This window comes from Photinus pyralis, unplaced genomic scaffold, assembly GCF_008802855.1.
Source record: "Photinus pyralis isolate 1611_PpyrPB1 unplaced genomic scaffold, Ppyr1.3 Ppyr1.4_LG5, whole genome shotgun sequence".
Classification (NCBI taxonomy): domain Eukaryota; kingdom Metazoa; phylum Arthropoda; class Insecta; order Coleoptera; family Lampyridae; genus Photinus; species Photinus pyralis.
This window is the reverse complement of record NW_022170596.1, coordinates 46,926,898-46,948,816: the sequence shown is the minus strand read 5'-3', so window position 1 is coordinate 46,948,816 and position 21,919 is coordinate 46,926,898. Positions and strand designations below refer to the sequence as shown.

Here is a 21,919-nt window from a genome sequence, read left to right as displayed (position 1 = left end):
ATGTAGAAGTAGACATAGGAATTAGGAATTTCGTATGTCTACTTTTACATGATAAAATGTCTCCTGAAAGACGCCTAATTTTATGCAACCAAAATAACTTCTTGAAACAAATAAAGATCTGGCAGTCATATCAATTATTAATTTGAATATTGTTGCTTTAGCTTCACAGAAAATAAATCTCTTAAGCTCCTTTAACTGTTATCGGCACTATACCAATTGGAAATATTCACTTTTTCTTTAGTTGAATACATCGCACACGAACGAAAATTATAATACAGAAGTCAAAGCGATAATATTCAAATGAAATAATATGACAGGCAGATCTTCATTTGTTGTAGGTAGTTACTTTGGTTGCATAAAACTAGGCGTCTTTCAGGACACTTTTTACCAAGAGTACCCAGTACTCTTTGCTTTTTATCATGTAAAAGTAGACATAGGAAATCCCTATGCCTACTTCTACATGAATATCACTATATTCAAACACATACTGATTTATGAAATAATCGATTATTGAATAAAAACAAACGGTCTTCAGCATGATGTCAAGGTGTTTTCCGCGGGTTCGTGTCTCCTTTTCGTGAAAAGGATGTCTCCTTTTCGTGAAAAGGATGACCGAGCTCTTCTCAACGTTGACGGCGATCCTCCATCTAGTGTACCATTCCTCTAGGTCGTCTACAGTCTCCTAGAGGTAATCACTGGTTGCCACGATCTTGCGTGGACGGCACAACGTCGTCCGCGTAGAGAGCCAGGATGATGTCCCATGTCTTCGGCATATCCCGAACGTACAGAGAGAACAACAACGGCGAGAGCAGGGGTCCCTGGGGTACTCCGGCTGTTCTTTGCGCTTACACGACTTGCATCCCTTGAAACAGACGTCAACAGTAGGCTGATCGGGCGGTAGTTCTGTGGTAAAGTCGTGGACTGGCCCAGTTTACGTTCCCACGGAGATGGAAATTTTTATAGGAGAACAAGCCTGAGTCCCGCTCTGGCATCTGCAGCGACAGTTGCGGTTTGAAGCCCTAGAATTCCACCAGAGATCCTTCGCGTTCAGATCACCGGAGATGACGTTGGCTACATCCGCATCTAGGAGCGCATCCAGATCTTGCGGCAAGAGGGCCATCGCAGGTGGGTGGTACGCAGCTACGAGCCTCCATCGATCCGCACTCACGATCTCCACGATGGTGTGGCAGCGTTCACGTAAATGGCGGTACCGCCTCCTCTCGCATTTGGCCGATCGTTCTTGTAGAATGTGTAGTTTGCCATTTTTGGGATGTCTGGCGCATAGGTGGGTCTCTTGAACCATCAAGACGTCGATGTTGTGTACCCAAAAGTCCGTTGGCGTTCCAGAAGGCTATCTGCAGCGAGGCTGGCGTCGTCCATAGTTACGTGAACAAACTAAAGCTAGCTTGGCCGTGTTGGAGGATGACCCCAAACAGCTTCGTGGGAGACTTGACGTCCTTGATGGCTCCCCGCCACCATCTGGGGGACGGGGTAAGGCTTTTTCTATGTAGAATTTTACCAGGAGGCTCAAGAACGACTGGACACTTGCCATTGTGTCGGAGTCCGGGTTGTCTGCCTGGCTGCCAGTAGGGGCAATGGCCGTGGCGGGTTCATTCGGAACCGCATCCTTTGTTGCCGCCGCGTAGCTCGTAATCGGACGAGTCTCGGCGGCTTGGACAGCGTGATTTGGCGGGCCGCCTCTAAGGAAGACGCGGGAATTTCTCGCGCTGTTTGTAATTTGCTGGATGTTCACCGCCGCAGTTTACGTGACAGCATCGCTGGGAATGGTGGAAGTCCTGAGAGCGGTGACACTATCCTAGGGCGGGCTTTCCGCCTTCACATCTTCTATGAAGGAATTTACCACGTTCAGAAGTTTCTCCTCTTGTAGTTGGTAGGTGTGGTAAAGCACCTGCAGCTCGTCGAGGAGTTTCGTGATACCCCGATGGCCAGTCGGGATGGCGGGCTGGACCCCGATCTCGTCGGAGAGGTTTTTGGCCTTGGCATCCTCTCATTGATGTGGCGAGCTATCGCCACCCATTGATATTCCTTGCTAAGGACCCCGGGGCGTAGGGGGCGTTCGGGCACGGTTTCTGTCGCCTACGAGGTTCCGGCACCTCCTTAATTGCGATTGGTTTGTCGCTCTTACGCCTCCTGGAAACAGTTCTTTTACCGGTCCTAGCCTTGCTTCGAGGAGCTGAGTCCGGTTTTAAATTGTCGGATTTGCCCAAAACCGATGACTCACCAAAAGTGGACTCATCCTATACAGAGTCGTAGTCGTTCCTTACGACTATGACGGGGGTGGAGACATCTTCTTCTTTTTCTGGCTTGATTTCGCAGGTTAGGAGCTCTCTTGGTCTTCAACCATCTGCAGGACTGAAGCGGGCTCTGCGAGTCTCTTCTTTGAGGCGGTAGAATTCAATCTGTTCGGGTGGTGGGCGGTGGTTTATTGGATCTTCGACGGTTGCTATCGCACCCTGTACTGTACGGCAACCCTTGTGCGGCGGTTTTCCGTAGCAGAAGATAGGCCTCTAACTCCGCTACTTGGGAGTGCTTGGAGCGCCTCCATGGCGCCGGACCATCCTGAGGGATTTGGCTAGCACCCTCCGATGACGGGTTTCTTCTACTGAAACAATTTCAATTGTCTATATTTTCTTAAAAATCGTGCTAGGAGAACCTTTAACATGAAGACTGGAGAGTGCTTTGAAAAAAGCAATGTCGTGAATGCTGAGTATCTTTCGAGAGAGCTATCCTAAGGTATGTGTTGTTTGTCAGGGGGCGGTTGGATGATATGAGGAGGAATGCAAATATACGTGACTCAGGAATTTGGCGAAGAAGGTATGGCGTGAACGTATGGAATGCAAGATAAGTAAAGCATCGACCTACCAGCAAAGAAGGGACAGCTATACCCAAATGTAGATTTGAAATAGGAGTACCATTTGCTGAGAGCGGGATGGACTAGCTGTTACGGGCCAATCTGGGTAATGATGGGACGGCGATATGGAATAATTTCTACTTGTTTGTCAGTGAGGGCAGTACATTGGGACCATTTCCACGGAAGGTTGATTGGTGATGGACAATAAGAATTTCTTAATAAAAGAGAATGCCAAAAGTAGTGCATGGGACGCTTTGGATGTCAGAAAAATAACAATCTAAGCAATAAGTACGTTGGGAATTTATTCCGCCAGCTTCGCCTTCGATGGGAGTTGCTTCAGGTGCTTGGGAGGTTCGCAAACAAAAAAGAGCGAAACCATTGAATGAGAAATCTGGGGACTTAGCTTTAATTGCGGATTCGGGAATGTTAATAAAGAATAAGTAACCACTCGGTAAATAAAGTACTCGGCTCCAAAGGGGCCTCGTACTTCAATATTTCTTCTCCAGAAAAATGTCTTTGGACGTAACACACGTAGAAGTCAATTATTTTATCGTAAAGCATTGATGGTAGATGGGTTGCTTATAGTGCAGGCGCTCTTAAAAAGATGTGTTATCCTGTATAGTTAACAACAAAATTGAGTCAAAGGCGCATGACAAGTTTTTAATTTGGATAATTACTAATTAAACTATTTGCATTGTTTGCTTTCTCCGCCATATGTTTTTTCTTTCTTTTTTGAATAGGTACGCGCAAAAAATCGCGCGAATGCAGCGCACGCGTCTGCGTAAACTAAAAAGGCTCAGCTGGCCTGCATTCTATTTACATTTCGACAGGCAGATACATCTTTAAACAACAATTCGCATAATTTTCGAATAGGTGAGAAATCTAATTAACATAAAGCTTAAATTAGAATTTAATGAGACAATCCAAACGCGATAACTCAAATGTCGTTGAACTCCGCTATTATAATATTAGCTATCAGCTCAAGTGTTTTCGTAATGAGTCATCAATCAGCTTGTCAACTAACTGCTGTTATCTTTTTAGAGGCCATGTCTTTCGGACCGCCAAAAATGAAGTACGGCAGGAAACCGGAACTGACCAGGTCGCAAAGCCAATCGCAGGTGGTGGCGGAGAAGTTACGCCAGGATGGCCTCTTCGACATTGGTAATTGCCGCTTGAATCGTTGATGTAATGTTGTTTTCGCATTTCTTTTACAGTCGAGAAAATAATGCAGGCGGTTGATCAAGTGGCCGCACAAATGAACTCTAAAAATGGCAACTCGTGTATTCTTTATAAAGATAACGTTATCAATTTATGTCAACATTTAAAGGTAAGGACCTATCCCAACTTTGATAAAGTCGCTTGGATAGTGTTGATCCTGGATTAAATATATACAGAGTGTTTTAGTTACAGTGGTGGACACAGCATGTTTTGTTTTTTTTATTAATTGATTTTGGAAATCAGCTATTCTGTAGATTTTCGCGTATTAAGGAACCACTTTAAGTTTGTTTGCTGGTATTGATGATAATAATAATATTAATAATATTTATTATACCGTTATCCGTGTGGGTACACTTACGGTCGTCATTGGAAAAAAAAATATTACAAACAAAATACAAAGGTACATTCAGAGACTAACTAACAGAGGAGGATAACAGAGTACAATTTTACATATTATATCGCATAACAGTTTTTCATGAACTCTTCCTGACAATAAAAAGCATGTTTTGAAAGAAATGTTTTGAGGTGTGACTTACAATAAAAAGCATGTTTTGAAAGAAATGTTTTGAGGCGTGACTTAAGAGCTCCAATGGGCATAGATATATATTATTAGGAAGGCTGTTGTAAAGAAGTTGAGATTGGTGGACTACACCATCCTGTGTTTTTGACAACCTGCAGTACTTAGTTCGAATGTTATGCTTAAGCCTAGTATCGTGATCGTGTACGTTACATTGTTTTTTTGCCATTGATAAGTTCTGCTTAGCATAACAAATTGCTTCGAAAATGAACATGCAAGGAAAGGAAAGAATGTTCAGTTCAATAAAAGCCTTCTTGCAATCCTCCCTGTATTTCAACCCAGCTATAATTCTGATGGCTCGGCGCTGCAATCTAAACATGCATCGCCAATGTGAAGTACGTCCCCATGCTAATATTGCGTATAAGAGGANCTGCTGGGTTATCTTTTTAGAGGCCATGTCTTTCGGACCGCCAAAAATGAAGTACGGCAGGAAACCGGAACTGACCAGGTCGCAAAGCCAATCGCAGGTGGTGGCGGAGAAGTTACGCCAGGATGGCCTCTTCGACATTGGTAATTGCTGCTTGAATCGACGATGTAATGTTGTTTTCGCATTTCTTTTACAGTCGAGAAAATAATGCAGGCTGTTGATCAAGTGGCCGCACAAATGAACTCTAAAAATGGCAACTCGTGTATTCTTTATAAAGATAACGTTATCAATTTATGTCAACATTTAAAGGTAAGGACCTATCCCAACTTTGATAAAGTCGCTTGGATAGTGTTGATCCTGGATTAAATATATACAGAGTGTTTTAGTTACAGTGGTGGACACAGCATGTTTTGTTTTTTTTATTAATTGATTTTGGAAATCAGCTATTCTGTAGATTTTCGCGTATTAAGGAACCACTTTAAGTTTGTTTGCTGGTGTCCAAACGTTTCAAAAGAAGGAAAAAATAGAATTTTCACACTTTTTATGGTGTTTACAAAGTACTTGTACTTTTTAATTATTGTTTCATAACTAAAAACTAACAAATTAGGCAATGGTTTAGTAACAATGCTTCCAATTCCCATCATTTGTTTTAATAAATGCTATAGCAACCCGGGCAGTGGAATTCGTAGTGGACAGAGGTGTATTCAGGGTATTCAGCATAGGAAACTACCTTCAGACATTACAGATTACATTACAGATACAAGTTCTTCAACTTTTTAAAATGGCACTCCAACTTCAAGTACTGGATGTCCTAAAATTAAACTTTGTACTTTTCCAGTTGTTACATTTTATGTCATTTACTTTTATGCTCATTTTTTTCTTAAGGTTTTGGTGTTGTTCACCTTCACATTCATTTTTTTCTAATTTATTTTAAATTTGTTCGTTTTGTACTAAGTATTATACAAGGTTACTATTGTTTTTCAGTTGTACAATTGGAATTTTAGTTGCTTTAAAAGTGAAGTCTGCTCATTCATCTTTTTGTCACACTAATTTACAGGATGATGTTCTTAAATGGTAGGAGTTCGAAGTAATTGGTTCAGTCAAAAGGTTGGTTAATCAAATAACTTACACACTGGAAGCACTGGAACTACTTGTGGTTGTTGAACTTGCAAAAGTAAAACACTAATAAACCACAATAATATATTAAAACCTTGATCTTTTAATATATTATTGCTGTTTTTGTTTCACTTTTGCAATACTTACAATATAAAATATTATACAGTGCGAATGGTAAAGTCTGGAATTATCGTAATAGACTTTTGTAAACGTTTTTGGAAAAAATATTATACAGGGTGTTTTGAAATTCGCGCACACGGACTATGGGATGGTGTTATACCACAAAAACTGAACAAAAAGTTCCTCTACCAGTTTTCCATCAGACCGCTATTTTTCGAGCTACCGCGGTTTTAAAAATCTCCGCCCCCCCTACGCTGCGCCACTGGTTAAACTTAATAATAACACATTTTTAAAAACAAAAGAAGGTTCAAAATAAACTATAATTATGACGAGTACGTAATTACAACAGTTGTTCAAAATGTCCGCCGTCTGCTAGTAAACAAGCTTCAGCATGTCGAAAAAAAAGTGCCGGTCTGATAAAAAACTGGTAGAGGAACTTTTTATTCAGTTTTCGTTGTATAACACCATCCCACAGTCCGTGTGCGCGAATTTCGAAACAACCTGTATAAATAAATAAATAATAATATTTTACTGTAATTGACACTTAGGGATCGTCTTTTGTTTTTGAGATATGACCTAAGCGATAAGTTTTTTTATTTTTATGCAGATTTTGGAAAGAGCATAACATTTTAAGGCCAAATAAGCCAAACAAAAGTATGATACTGTATTTTGAAATATTGGAGATAATTTTCCATTTTACAGGGAATTGTAGGTATTGTCGTACGATTAGGGCGTTGTGTGCGGGTACGCCATCCTGATGAATCCAACAATTTCCAACTTTTGTTTTTTTTTGTGTGCCATAGACTCATTTTACTCAATACAGTGTGTATTTTTTTTACCAGCCATATAAATAAATAAAGTTGATGACTTTTTTTTGTAGTAACCATCGCCATGGCATACACCGTTTTCATATATGGTGTTTGGTATTTCTTATATGATTCTAAACTACATTTTTGGACCACCTTATATATTTGTTATATTTATATTAAATACCTATTATTTTCAATATTGCATTTTATACATTAAAACGTTTGTATTGCAGACATCTAGGTTTCAATGGCGAACAAAAGATGGCAAGATTGTTCAAAACGACAATTTCTTGTACCTTATACCTTCATGATCTTTACAGTTTTTTATTTTTTTAAAGCTCAGAGAAAATCAGAAACACTCATACAGCTGGACTGTGGTGCTAAGGGTCCTTGATTTGAATCCGGGTTTGGGCATGGATATTTGTAAATGTATAGTGGGTTGGGTTGGTAGAGCAGCTTTGGCTGAACCCCCGCCCACTCAAAAATAAAGGCAAAATAAAATTTAAAGATGCTCTAAACATTTTAGCGAGTGTACACAACATTTCAAAACTTGCAAAAAAAGTAAAACAAAATTTTTAAAATTGAAAGTAACCATTCATAAAAATTGCATGCCACGCCACAAGTTGTCGCAAAATTCAAATACATAAAAATTAAAAGTAATTCGGAGACATAAAAAAAATGGAAACTGAAAGAGAATCGAACATTTATAAAAATTCAGGAAATTCAAAATATTTAATAAAACGGCCACAATTTTTCAAGATAGGTTAACAATCCATATAAATCGGAGGGGATTCACAAAAACTCAGGAATAATTGGAAATGTTGAGATTCAAAAAACTTATAAAAAAACGGTCATTATGGGTAATTAAAAATTGAAAAAGTTCAAAAATTTTGGTAAGTTGTACTAAAAATTTCTGNAGATTATTATTATTATTATTATAATATTATTCTTCAGAATTCATTTACGGTCTTGAAGACTCCTAATAGTTTTCCAAATGGCTCACTTGGGGACTGTAGAAGAAGATGCTCGACGAGGAGTGTACATGTACCTACCAGGGCCGTGTAATTAATAACCCTAAGGGATGAGGCTGCATGATGTGCGGTCGGCGACATCTGGGCGCCATCCCCGAGCGTGGTGATTTTTCAGTTTTTTCCTTCTACAGTTTAAGTCCGATGGGCCGAACTGTACTTGATCTTTAAACAACTGTATAATGTAAGTGATATTGAGGATTGGACACTGATATATTCATTAGTGATCAAGTGAGCTTACCTTAAGTGAAGTTCAATCATAATTATATGAAGTGCCCGATCCAAAAACATCACTCTCCATCCTCCTCGTTTGTTTTGTTTTTCTTAATAAAAGAGATACTCATTCAATCCCATTTGGGAAACCCTGTATGCAGTCAGTTAGAGCTAATAAAAAACAAAAGTGAGACTTTTGAACTGTGGACATCAGTATCAACAAATGATTTACGGAGTAACAAGGCGAAACGGAATAGGTTATCAGAAAACTACTGATATGACGATTTCATTTGCAGATGTATGGTGCTTACGTAGAACGAGTTTACGAAGACCAATTAAATCGCGCCTTTGTGATATTTCGAAATTTCGCCCAGGATAATGAACGACTCGACAACTTAACACGACTACACCTACTCGAACTAATAGAGTCACGTGCTAGAGGCTGGAAGGGAAGCGAAGGTATGACCCAATACTATAGGAAAAAAATAAATCAATTTACGGTGAGTTGCCGGTTCTGGCACCGTGCCGTTTTTTTTTTATGAAACTGATTGAAGGGAGAGGCATCTGATTCTGCGAGCATGACAGACTCGATGACTGCCAGTATATCGAGCGCTTCGCTATTAGGTCCAGGGGAGATATTGAAACAATCTGGGAAGTTTCCCAAACCGACGCATATTCCCGGAAAACATTATTTTAAGGATGAAGTGGTTATTCGTAACGCCGATTCCGGTAAAGGTACGCATCTGTCGGTGCAGTTCTGTAGACGTCCCAAAGATTTTAATTTGTTTATTTTCTCTCGAATTGTTTTTTTTTGTGTATATAGTGATGGGAATCAAAGGCCGCAGAGTGCACATGATTGAAGAACTCAGTGAAACAATTATTTCGTTTCAAAGAGGTAAACTGTGCACTAGTGGAATGCTCTTTGCTTTAACATATAATGAATGAGCACTAAATTGCGCAAGGCACAGCCGTTATTAGTCCCTATTAACTCTTAACTAGCACCTTTATTGGCAGTGCAAGATCGTGCTTTCATTTCTTTACATTTCATTATCGAATTAACTTTGATGTTGGTTTTTCCTACACTTTAACATTGTGTGTGTTCCCCTCTGACTTGGCGATTAACGTCGTACTAAGAATGACTAGGGCTTGCAAGAGAAATACTTGCCGGCTTTTGTTAATATTACTGACTACAGGAAAAACTTTATGCACTAAGGAAAATTCCCCTGAAACAAAGATGAGCAGAAATAAAATAAGAGTCACTTCATTAATAATAAATTAAAATAGGATTACTTGGCAACTTTCTTACGTTATGCGAGTAGTAACTGAATCATTAGGGTATTTTCAAATAGTGGTTTTTCCCAAAGAAACCATTTTAAAATTAATTCAGGAAAAATTGTTTATACAGGGTGCTCTTAAACAGTTCTTATGTAAGCCAACATTGGTATTTAATGCAGGAAGAAAGTTTGTAATTAAAATCATCGTTTATTATCCATAACTAATTCTTGGTAAACTTTATTTTTTGGAAAAAACTGGATATGGCATTTCATATCACAAGCTATTTGAGCAATTTTGTAACTATGAATATGGGGAGAAGAGATTTCGTTTTTTTTTTAAATTACATTATAGTTGGCGTTTTGTGAAGACGCATCAAGTACAATCTGATAACCTCATGCTTCTTCTTTCGAACGCCATATCAGCACGTTTGAATATATTAAATTAATTTATGCCCATAGAGCCAAAACTACATTTTATTCTGAAATACATAAAATGAAAATTAAAACAAAATTCCTGAAAGAAAGAAAAGCTTACAAAGCGTGTTTGGGCATTTTACCCCGCACGCAGGCGGTCGATATTTTTAAAACTTAAACAAATCTTAAATTACTTTTGTTTTCGTAATAATCCGAATAATCTGGTCGTAAAAGGTTTGAGATATTCAGGCCCAATTATCAAAGATACAAAAACACTCGCTGACAGCTTCCGGAAACTTCACTTCTTCTAAACTGAACTCAATGAATCAGGTGGCTGTCCGGACGGTAGAAAACAGACAACTGCTTTGTTGACTCCTACTTGGACAAACTTTTTCTGAAGATGGAAAGATTGTTCTAAAAGCTTAAACCAAAGCCATAAACTTCTACTACTTTACTTGACGATTTATCAAGATCGCTTTATTTAAAAACCGACAAACTGCGTCTTCAATCAACAAAACACATAGGACAGACTGCCCGTAATTTAGCGTAAACTCGCTTTTTTACCGTCGCGAAAACTAACAGAAGCAGTCGCGTTTTTACGTTGACTCCCGTACTTAAAGAAACACCACTTCCACCATAAAACAAAATCTTTCCTCATGACTTTGTAAAACCAACGCGCCTGATTGTATTCCTTATGGCAAACGATCAGATGTGTCGTGTACACATTAAAACTAGGCAACTAACGAAATTTCAAAAAGAAAAAAAAACAAATTCGAAAATGCAAATTCAAGTAAAATAAACCAACTTTATGTTTATTCATAAATAATCCTCCAGGTTTACTCAAATGTTCCCATATACAGGGTGTCTTGTCATTATTTTTGGTGTCTAGACCAAAATAACGTCTATATACCTACATGGCGTTTACACAACAATATATATATATATATATATATACAATGCGATCAAAAATGATTGGCTCTCTAGTCGCCTTTGGAATTTTAGTTTACATGGGAAATCGTGTTTAACTTGAACTTGCAAAGGCGACTCGACAGCCAATCATTTTTGATCGCCCGATATATACATTTCAATCAAATCGGAATCGGAAATGGCCTTCCATGTGTATTTTTAAAAAAAAACAATGTATTTTTCGGTCGTCAAGTTGCATAAAGTTTTTCTTGTCCGTGATAAAATGTACAATCAATTTTTTTTGCAGTGAACCCTGGTGCCAAGGAGCGTTTAGTTCAAATTACGGGCGCCAACGAAGAGAGTATCAAGTAAGTAAATCGATCTTTGAGTTCCTTCGAAAAATGTAATTGACCCCGTAGTCACGCGAAGCATCTAATCGAGGATACAATTCGACGAAACGCCTCACCCGTCAGAGAACCCGGCGGTCCGCCTCTAACCGGCTCTAGTAGTAGCATTAATTCTTCCACTTCGGAGGACAGCGCGCTGCCGCATTCGGCGCGCGCGTCGCGCACGCTTATGCACAGTTTGAGTGCAACCGAGAGCTTTGAGGAGTATAAATTTACTGTAGTGGTAGGAGATCGGATCATTAAAATTAGTGGCGACGACATTAATCTTGTGGGAGTAAGACTTTACGTTAACTCTTTGCCTTCAATAAAAAGTGTGACTTTTAGATGAGTAAAATTTTACTAGACGAATATTTTTCGGGTGAACCTCTTCAAAATCATCTGTATAACATTGACGATAGTGGAAACGATCTGGTTGAATCTCCCCTTTCGCCACCCGAATCATTACCTAGTCCCAGTCCGGTCAATGGAGATTTAGAAGAGCCACCAGCGGGTAAGGTTTCTAATTGTTACTCACTGCTTACAATACTCTCGCAAAATTAGTTTAATGGGTTTTGGTGTGTAAAATTTCTTTGTATGCAGTTCGCCTTCGTCGTCCCAAGACTTCTCTTGAGGATATCATGAAGCGACGTTCCTCATCTACTGTCTGTGAGAAGGCGACGTATTCTCACGAGCTTCTGGCAAAACTCGCCATGTCCCCTCTATGTTTGGTAGAGCCGGACGATTGGGAGAGAATATCTTCCGGACATCCCAACCTTATACGGAAGGTAAGAGCGTGATCACAAACATACGGATTGATCATTTACACACGATACAAATTTATAAAATCAACAATGCTGTAAAAAAGACAAGCACTTAGGGCTTTTGAGCTTAACTCGAACTAGAACATTCATTTTTATAATGACGAATTAAAAACTCTAGAACATAATCTTCTTTCTACAAGAACTTTACAACCACCAAGGCTGACTGTCTTTCACCAAAAAGCCTTTATCAATCTTTCTTCTCTATTATTTCGCAACATTTTCCAATCAAGTCCACTGGGAAGGACGGCCAGCTCCCTCTCATGTCTAACTGGACTATGCGTCTTCAATAATAATAATAATAACTTTTATTAATCACATTAACAACAATAAACGAATAAGTGACCACCTTATCGTAAGATGTCCCTAATCTTTCTTAATGTAATTAACTGAACAATACAAAAAATTAAAATACAAATTTAAACAAAATTAAGCATGTAATAAATCCAATACAAAACAAAATTCAAATACTATGATCGAAATGGTGTTCAATCTAAATTAGCGACTACATTAGTGGTTAATTTAGTTAATCTCTTTCTTATTTATAACACTTCAAATGCTCCACTGTAACCTGACTAAAACTAATGCTTGAAATTTCAGGAAGGGCAACAATTCGACGCCACGCAATATTTGAGTAACCGATCCGTACCAATTGAAGTGCAAGACGAGTGTGCGTGACAACTTATTTCTTTATTATTTAATATTTAGTTAAAAAATGACTGTTGTTCACTATACAGCTCGTATAGTGTGAGTTTTTTAGTACAAGAGTCAGCGAAAATATTGTTCAGGAGAATATGCATTGACCGTACCCTTTTTTGGACATTTCTAAAACCGAATACTTCATCATGTTATTGAAGCATTCGGTTAGTTGAACAAGAAAGTCAAATTATCAATTTCGCAGATAGGCACCTGACTCTTGAACTATCTATTTATGTAGTTTGTTTGTTAAAAAAAAACTTGTATTTTTTTATTTTTGGTCATTTAGATATAGAATTTTATATCATCAAGTAGGTAAGAATCATACATGACCTTCCATTTACTAGTTTTGTATTTTAAATGTTTTTGTAATATGCGACTTGCATCATTTCTTACGCTTAGAAATGTTACCTACCTAACCGAAAGTAGACTGGTATATTTTGTTGTAACGCCTACAGTTACTAACAAAAGTGATTTTTGTAACTTATTCGTTGCTATGTTGAATGCATTTTAAGTTTTGTGTTTGTGTTTTTGACAATTTAAAGTGGCTGTTTTGAAAACTGAATTTTGTAGACTGTTGACTGTTAGTCTGTTAAGATCTTGGTGGTGGAATCTCTGCTACACTATGAGTAAAGTATTATATTTAACTCTCTACAAGTTTGGTTTTAAACGTTTATTTAAAACTAGATTTTATAGCCGTTTTGTTACTTATTTGTTTTTTTTCTTTAAATTATTATTGCTCGTGAATAATAAACGGATTTACAAGACTTTAGTACCTTCCAGCGTTTTCTAGGCGTAAGTTAGCTTTCCAGAGAGACAGTTCTCAGACCTTTTAGAACTCGTTTGATCTCCAGATGTTCCAAGACGCTTTCCAAACTCTTTGGAATCTTCTCCAGAGCATTGTAAGTCCTTTGTAGAACTTAAGTGGTCCTTTTAACAATGGAGTAATGTAAACAAAGGCCATACCAATGTGCTCTTTGTTTTTCTTTGCTAATAGCATATCTATGGTTAAAATTTAAAAGAAATGTCACCATAAATAAAAACATTGACAGTGCGCATCTATGGTTAAAATTTCAACAAAACATAAGTATTACCATTGTTTTTAAAATGAATAAACAAAGGTATTATTAAATAAGAAAGTTGACATTGCGCATGCGCAAATTAATCGGATTTTTCTTAGGTCAGGTGCTTAGCTATAAGCCACCAAATACAAAAAGAACGAACTACCTATAAATATATTGAAAACAGATTCAGCAAGTACGCTAGAGCGACAGACCTGGGCGTGGGTAGGGTATTCTGGGGTGACAATATTCAATAGATGCAGATGGCGTGTGTTAATCGCATTGTTATATTGGGGACTGACTGTGCCTTATGCCACATCAAGGATAATGGATGGGAGCACTAAAAATCAACTAAATGGAGACCCCTACTACACAGACGGTTATGCAACAGAAGAGAGAGAGTATATGCCCTGGTATACTAGGCGGAAGAGTATAGCCTGTCCCTCAGTTTCGGCTATACTAGGCAACAATATTTCGGCAGAGGTTTTTTGGAGTAAGAGGATAAAGCCAGAAGGTACAATAGCCCCCAAGGCCGCAATACAACTAGTTTACCGCCTCTGAGTTTAAACACTAATAATTCCGTAGCGGTGACAGTACACCAAAATAAAAGTCTCGCTTCTGAAAGAAGTGCTCTGTGCCGGGACATACTGTATTGTAATTCTACAGTATGTGCATTATGGTGGACGTCTTTTAGTAACTTTTTCAGTACCAACATAACGTTCAAGGACTAATTTACTATTGGATGTTGTCGTCCGGCACGTACTAACGTATTCATATTCATCGTAACGATGTGCATTTGGTCGTGGTCGTAATGGTTGTCGTTGAGTGTGCAGCTTAAAGTACAGTTTTAAAGTGAGAGATTCCCGTTTCGCTCGCACGTTTAGAGTTTGATTGAAGACCGTCTCCAAATTAACTTGGTAAGAATTTCAACTTTCTTCTTGAATCGCAAAATATCACAATTGTTTTGTGTTTTGATGTAATGTTGCAATATTTCAAAAATTTTCGTATTGCGATAAGATTTACCTGACCTTGATTCATTTTCAGCACACTCACGACTCCTAAAACTCTCTGAGCGCGTTAAAATGCTTTGCAACATTTGCAGAAGAACTTTAAACTTCGGTTACAACAAGTGCGAAGCTTGCGACTACAAACTCTGCCCGGAGTGCTTCCAAAGAACTGGCCACATTCACGAAATGAAATTCACATTATCGCTTATAGAGGAACCGTTAATTAAAAGCTACATTCAGATGCTGTTGCAGAAGTACCGAGATCAAGACGGTAGCAACGCGACCGCCGAATCTCTATTCGTGCACATAAGAAGAACGCGTCTAATTTGCGACTGCATCTTTTGCAAACAACTTTATCTCATCTACGTTTACCACACCTTAAAGTGTTCAACGCCCGGATGCGTTATCCTTCGCTGCCCCGTCGTTAACGAATATTTCCTAAAGAAGCGTCTTTCGGAAAATCAAACTCACGACTTGGAACTGTTAAAGGCAACGACACAGCAGAGCGTCAACGAAAACGCTGACCCCACCATCATAAGCGCCGTCTTGGCGCGTAAATTTACGATTCAACGTTGCATTCGTACACTCGTACATGCGTGTCACTGTTTGGAACCCGACTGCATGCCGCTGAGCTGCCAGAAGATGAAGCGTATCTTGGCTCACATTAAAGTGTGCAAGCGTAAAATACAAGGCGGGTGCACCATTTGCACTCAGCTAAGTACGTTGTGTTGTTTTCACGCCAAAAACTGTAAGGAGAAGAAGTGTCCGGTTTTGCTTTGCTCCGCGTATAAACGGAAGCTGCAGGAGAACAAAAAGGCTCGTGTGGCGTAGGTATAGACATTTTTACAAGTGATAAACGTATTGAAAATATGGCAAAATAGTATTGTATCTTTAGCACTGTATTTCTTTTCGACTACAAATAAATGTATTTCCTTTCTAAGTTACGAAGAAATTCTGAACGTATGTTACTTATTTATGCAGCTTGAGGTTTTGTTATCGTGAAAGTTTCACCATATGCAAAAAGTGACCAAAATCTGTAGGCACGGCTTGTCTGTGATATATTTTATTTATTTATTATAGGATGTGTATTTATTACTTGTAAAATATAAGTGTAGCTACTCTTATGGAGACATCTAACTTTATTTCCATTCTAATCCAAATTCGAACCTGGTAAAGAAAAAAGCCCTGTTGGTCAAACGTTCTGGAAAACAAATGAAGAATGTTCGAAATCCTTCATAGAGCTTTTGCTCACTCAACTAAACATGCAAGGTACCTAGCCCTTTATTTTTTTCTCTTTAGAACCTTTCTAGAGCTTTTCCAATGGTAAGAAAGCGCAGCCAGTTCTTGAAAAGATCCATGTCTCACAGGATACGGCTATTTATTTTAGAGGTAGACAGGGATTTACGTGTATTGCTTTTCCGTATGTCTACTTTTAAATGACAAAATCTAAAGGACGCCTAATTTTATGCAACCAAAATAACTTCTTAAAACAAATAAAGATCTGGCTGTCATATTAATTAATTTGAATATTGTTTGCACATACTTCATAGAAAATAAATCTCTTACGCTCCTTAAACTGTTACTGGCACTATACCAATAGACAATATCAACTTTTTCTTCAGTTGAATACATCGAACACGAACGAAAGTAAAAATACGGAAAACAAAGCAACAATATTAAAATTAATTAATATGACAGACAAATCTTTGTTTTGAAAGGTTATTTTAGTTGCATAAAATTAGGCGCCTATCAGTAAAGATTTTGTCATTTAAAAGTAGACATAAGGAAGAACAATACACATAAATCCCTACGTCTACTTCTTAATTGTCCTGTAAGTGGGCACGACCCGAGAGGCGTCCCCCGTTCTCTAAGTTTTTCTCCAAGTCTGGCTTCGAGTAGTTACGAACGTGGATACGCTGCTCTGATTGAATTCTTTAGATTAGTATAGTGGCAGATATTCAAGTAATGATACTTACCCTTAGGGTTGACGATAGTGCTCCCCTATGTAGTATGGGGTAGTATCTCATTGCTAGGAGGTGGCAGGTTGACAGAATGTCCCAGGAGATATAGTGATGTTATTACTACTTGAACTTTTAGCTTAACAGTATAGTCGTGATATCACGGCCACACAGGTGTGGCAGCAGAAGAGCTTGAAGATGGCTTGAATATTCTATGTTTTTCTTGCCGTGCCCGTGTATCAAAGAAATCGGTTCCATTTGTGCCCCCAAAAGCGGAACCCCTTAATTTAACAACCTCAGGATCCTTTATTGAGAGCAATATGTCCTGCGTTATAGTGAGGCGTTTGGCTTGGTGTGTTGAGGCTCGGTGAATCAGAGTTAGAGGGATACTTATGGAAAGTAAGAAACAAAAAAAAGGTTCTTCTAGTCTTGAAATGAGTTGCGTAGATAAAAATCGTATTGAAAATGAAGTAAAATATTAATATGTATGTATCTTCTCGATTACAAATAAAACTATTATTCTATTTGGACAAAACCACGGTTGGCAATTCATGCCTATAATTAGTTTGCAATAAAAAAAATTAAACAGAAAAAGAATCATGTTCGAAGACAACCTGTATGCTCAATGAGCGATACTACAAATTTGACAACATACTGTATACAATTTTTGTAGCGTAATACTTGGCAACAGCGCACGTATTTTAATGTATTTTATTAGATGTAATTCCTTACCAAAAGATGTCTCTAGTCTAAATCTGTCGTTCAATCCCGCTTTTTCTAACCTAAAAGGTTAAATTTATTTTGTTGTATTTTCATTCCTTAATAAACTCAAATCTGCACAAAATGAGCCAATTGCTACATAAATGTGAAGAGTATTTCAATACGCGCGATTTCTACGACATTTTCAATGTGGACAAAACTGCAACCGCAAAGGACATAAAGAAAGCTTACTACAAACTCTCTTTGTTGTATCATCCAGATCGAGTCGAAGAGACCAACAAAGAGTTATCAACTGAAAAATTTAAGCTTCTGAGTAACATTCACTCGATACTACAAGATGAGGATAAACGCAAGGTGTACGATGAAGGTGGAAGCGTCGACGACGATGATTTCTTTGTCACCAATTGGGTAAATTATTGGAGAGGAATTTTTAAGAAAATTACCACAGAAGACATCGACAAATTTAAAGACGAGTACATCGGTTCGGAGACTGAAAGAAATGATATTAAAAAGGCGTACGTCGGCAGTAAAGGCGACATGAATCGCATTATCGAAATGGTACCTTTCAGTAATTGCGAAAATGAACCGCGTCTAATCAAGATTGTCAGAGAAATGGTGGATAACGAGGAGGTGGAGGAATTTAACTGCTTTTTTAACGAACCGAAGCGCAAAAAGACTCAACGTAAATTGAAGGAGGAGCGTGAAAAGAGACGATCTGAGCAGTTAAATATAAGTGATAACGATTTAGCCGACGAAATTCATCAACGACAAACGGAAAGGTTGGATAGTCTGTTTTCAACGTTGGAAGCGAAGTACGGCAAAGAAAAATCGACAAAACGTAAACCTATTATGAAATCGACCGAAGAGAACACACCTGGCAAACGTACGCGTTTAACACGTTCTTGCAAACAGTAAAAATAACTTCTATGTTAAATGTACTTTTCCTTGATTAAATTTACTTTTGTATTGATGGTAGATTTGTGTCATTTATGTATTTAATATTATCTTTAATTATATGGTATTCTTTCGTAGATATTTACAAATTATTTAGTTTCTTTAAAATTCACGCCACGCCACATAAACCACCTAGTGTACTTAAAAATGGACCATTCTGGATTTCAAGAGGGACTCCTTTTAGGCCCTTTGTACTACCCCCATGATTAGAGTCGTCCGTCCCCAGTGTCACTCAAGCCACCCCACACTTGGAGATGCCTGCAGGAGAAATGGCTATAATCATCGCCAAGTTGGATTTGAATTTTCGTTCGAAATTGGTTTCTAGTCTATAACTTTTGATTGAGAAGTCTTAATAAATGGCAGTTCAAAATGTACGGAGTCTTGCAAGATCTGTAGAGCAATGTTTAAAGGCCCGGTTTTTGAATAGGTAATTTATACAATATGTTTTACTAGTACGCCATCTCCTTGGCAATCGATACACTTTCTACCAATTATAGTTTTAGAAGTCTAGTTGAGATGTCGCCACGTACGCACCTTCTTTTAAAATCTTATTTGAATTTATGCGATTAATAGCAACGTTGCACTTATTATTCCTTAAATGCAGTGCCGTTTTTAAGTTTTTCGGGGCCCTGGGCCATTCGTTCGTGGAGACCCTCCTTACCCTCAATAAAAACGGCAGATTGGGGAGATTCAAGCAAATCCCTAATTGGAATATGGGCACTCGATATTTGTGTAGCCTGGTTTGTAGGCAACACATCATGCTCAATGAACAGAAAACATTTATTTTGCAATTCGTAACTTCTTATGCATAGGAGTTTATTTAAAGCCCTTGGAAGAACAATTTCAATAACAGGTACATTAAACTGAACCGTTTTACAACAACTTTCACACGAAGATCGCACAAACAACACATTTTTTCGTGATTGCAAACTGCGTAACACTTTTGCCTTATTTCGCTGCCAATTTCACTACCGTTTCTATAACCGTAGTTCTATCAAATAAATTCTAGGCTCAATTCTTTAAAGAATAGCTTCGCACCATCGCCAGCTGCTGCAATCATGTAATCGTTCCGATTTTAACCTTGAGAAGTTTGAATTGCATTAGATTTTCTGCGAGTTCTCCACGGTGTCCTCCTGTTTTGGTTACAAAGCATTTCCCTTTTCAATTTGTGTTGTCTGAATTCAATGCTAACGTTTCTCATCCTTCGAGAACTACATGTCTTCGATTGCACAAACCAGAGCGAACAGTATCATATTCAGCAAAGGTTGAGTCTGCCGCTTTCCTGTCCCTCCCAGTAGCCAGTTCCCTAATTTAAACCTGTAATCGAGAAAGGAATGATAACAAAGTTTAATTTTTTTTAACTATAAAATAAACAAACATTATTCATTATGCATTTGAAGTTAAACGTTAAAAATTAATATATCTATGGTTTTTTAAAACCGCGCTCTGACATCTAACGTTAGTTTCATAAAGTACATTACAGAATAAGTGTGGCGACATCTTTGAGGTGTAAGTTCCAACTAAAATAATGGTGGTAATAAAGAGTCCTGCATTTAGCGATAAAATGTTAGTCCCCAATAATAAAGACAGATGTCAAGCCAATGTATTCTGCTTTGATTATTTAAATATTAACCAAAAACTCAGGCAAGCCGCAAGGCTATAAACATTTTGGGATTTGTGCCTTTCGCTGTCAAAGGAGTAAACCACGAAACTCGAAAATTAAACATTTCGCTCCTGTATTATAGCCTATTCCTATGCGTCATAGCGTTTTTGGAATGCCAAAGGACAGGGCGGGTAAACGGACAGCCGTCCGTATACCTCTTTGGTATACCTTATACCATTGAATTTATAACTATCAATTCAATGCTTATACCTTCCTATACCTAGATTTTAACGATTTTAATAAAGTATCTGTTCGTAATACACGAGTTAAATCGCCATAAGAGTACGCTGTACGCCGCAATAAATAAGAATTTTAAATCGGTGATCATTTTAAAGACTTGAGAGTTAAGTTTCATGTGAGTTAGGTTAGATACAAGATTTGTAAAAATTTAAAACGCCCAAACTAATCTGACCTAACCTAACTACCACTCTAACCTAACCTTCAATCAACTCCTTGAACATTATCATGATACCAGATTTTTGACCTAACCTAACTAGCACGCTAACCTAACCTCACTTAAATTTTATTTTAACCTTCGATCTCCTCGCACATTATATTCTCCTGATACCAGATTTCTGAGCTAACCTAACTAGCACGCTAACCTAACCTCACTTAAAACCTTCGATCTTCGCACATTATATTCTCCTGATACCAGATTTCTGAGCTAACCTAACTAGCACGCTAACCTAACCTCACTTAAATTTTATTTTAACCTTCGATCTCCTCGCACATTATATTCTCCTGATACCAGATTTCTGAGCTAACCTAACTAGCACGCTAACCTAACCTCACTTAAAATTTTATTTTAACATTCGATCTCCTCGCACATTATATTCTCCTGATACCAGATTTCTGAGCTAACCTAACTAGCACGCTAACCTAACCTCACTAAATTTTATTTTAACCTTCGATCTCCTCGCACATTATATTCTCCTGATACCAGATTTCTGAGCTAACCTAACTAGCACGCTAACCTAACCTCACTTAAATTTTATTTTAACCTTCGATCTCCTCGCACATTATATTCTCCTGATACCAGATTTCTGAGCTAACCTAACTAGCACGCTAACCTAACCTCACTTAAATTTTATTTTAACCTTCGATCTCCTCGCACATTATATTCTCCTGATACCAGATTTCTGAGCTAACCTAACTAGCACGCTAACCTAACCTCACTTAAATTTTATTTTAACCTTCGATCTCCTCGCACATTATATTCTCCTGATACCAGATTTCTGAGCTAACTTAACTAGCACGCTAACCTAACCTCACTTAAATTTTATTTTAACCTTCGATCTCCTCGCACATTATATTCTCCTGATACCAGATTTCTGAGCTAACCTAACTAGCACGCTAACCTAAACTCACTTAAATTTTATTTTAACCTTCGATCTCCTCGCACATTATATTCTCCTGATACCAGATTTCTGAGCTAACCTAACTAGCACGCTAACCTAACCTCACTTAAATTTTATTTTAACCTTCGCTCTCCTCGCACATTATATTCTCCTGATACCAGATTTCTGAGCTAACCTAACTAGCACGCTAACCTAACCTCACTTAAATTTTATTTTAACCTTCCATCTCCTCGCACATTATATTCTCCTGATACCAGATTTCAGAGCTAACCTAACTAGCACGCTAACCTAACCTCACTTAAATTTTATTTTAACCTTCAATCTCCTCGCACATTATATTCTCCTGATACCAGATTTCTGAGCTAACCTAACTAGCACACTAAC

The 21,919-nt window shown here is 38.1% G+C and overlaps 3 protein-coding genes across 6 annotated transcripts; all 3 read left to right on the top strand.

The window, feature by feature from the left end:
* Positions 1-3,561: 3,561 nt before the first annotated feature.
* LOC116171010 (eukaryotic translation initiation factor 4E-binding protein Mextli) lies at positions 3,562-13,581 on the top strand. 4 transcript variants are annotated; one of them, XM_031487624.1, is made up of 11 exons: positions 3,565-3,745; positions 3,914-4,033; positions 4,087-4,199; positions 8,617-8,820; positions 8,875-9,055; positions 9,144-9,215; positions 11,222-11,282; positions 11,334-11,595; positions 11,646-11,811; positions 11,901-12,085; positions 12,719-13,581. In XM_031487624.1, the coding sequence occupies exons 2-11, from the start codon at positions 3,919-3,921 to the stop codon at positions 12,794-12,796; spliced, it is 1,437 nt and encodes a 478-aa protein (XP_031343484.1). In that variant the 5' UTR covers positions 3,565-3,745; positions 3,914-3,918; the 3' UTR covers positions 12,797-13,581. The 4 variants fall into 4 exon arrangements, with proteins under 4 accessions (XP_031343487.1, XP_031343484.1, XP_031343486.1 ...); XM_031487627.1 differs by lacking the exon at positions 12,719-13,581 and having other exon boundaries at positions 3,562-3,745; positions 11,862-12,003; XM_031487626.1 differs by lacking the exon at positions 9,144-9,215.
* Positions 13,582-14,618: 1,037 nt separating this feature from the next.
* LOC116172176 (histone acetyltransferase p300-like) lies at positions 14,619-15,841 on the top strand. The gene is made up of 2 exons (XM_031489329.1): positions 14,619-14,792; positions 14,920-15,841. Exon 2 carries the CDS (start codon positions 14,958-14,960, stop codon positions 15,711-15,713), a length of 756 nt encoding a protein of 251 aa, XP_031345189.1. The 5' UTR covers positions 14,619-14,792; positions 14,920-14,957; the 3' UTR covers positions 15,714-15,841.
* A 1,754-nt stretch (positions 15,842-17,595) lies between these two features.
* LOC116171267 (J domain-containing protein CG6693) lies at positions 17,596-18,591 on the top strand. The gene has a single exon (XM_031488005.1). It carries the CDS (start codon positions 17,684-17,686, stop codon positions 18,473-18,475), a length of 792 nt encoding a protein of 263 aa, XP_031343865.1. The 5' UTR covers positions 17,596-17,683; the 3' UTR covers positions 18,476-18,591.
* The last annotated feature ends 3,328 nt before the right edge of the window (positions 18,592-21,919 follow it).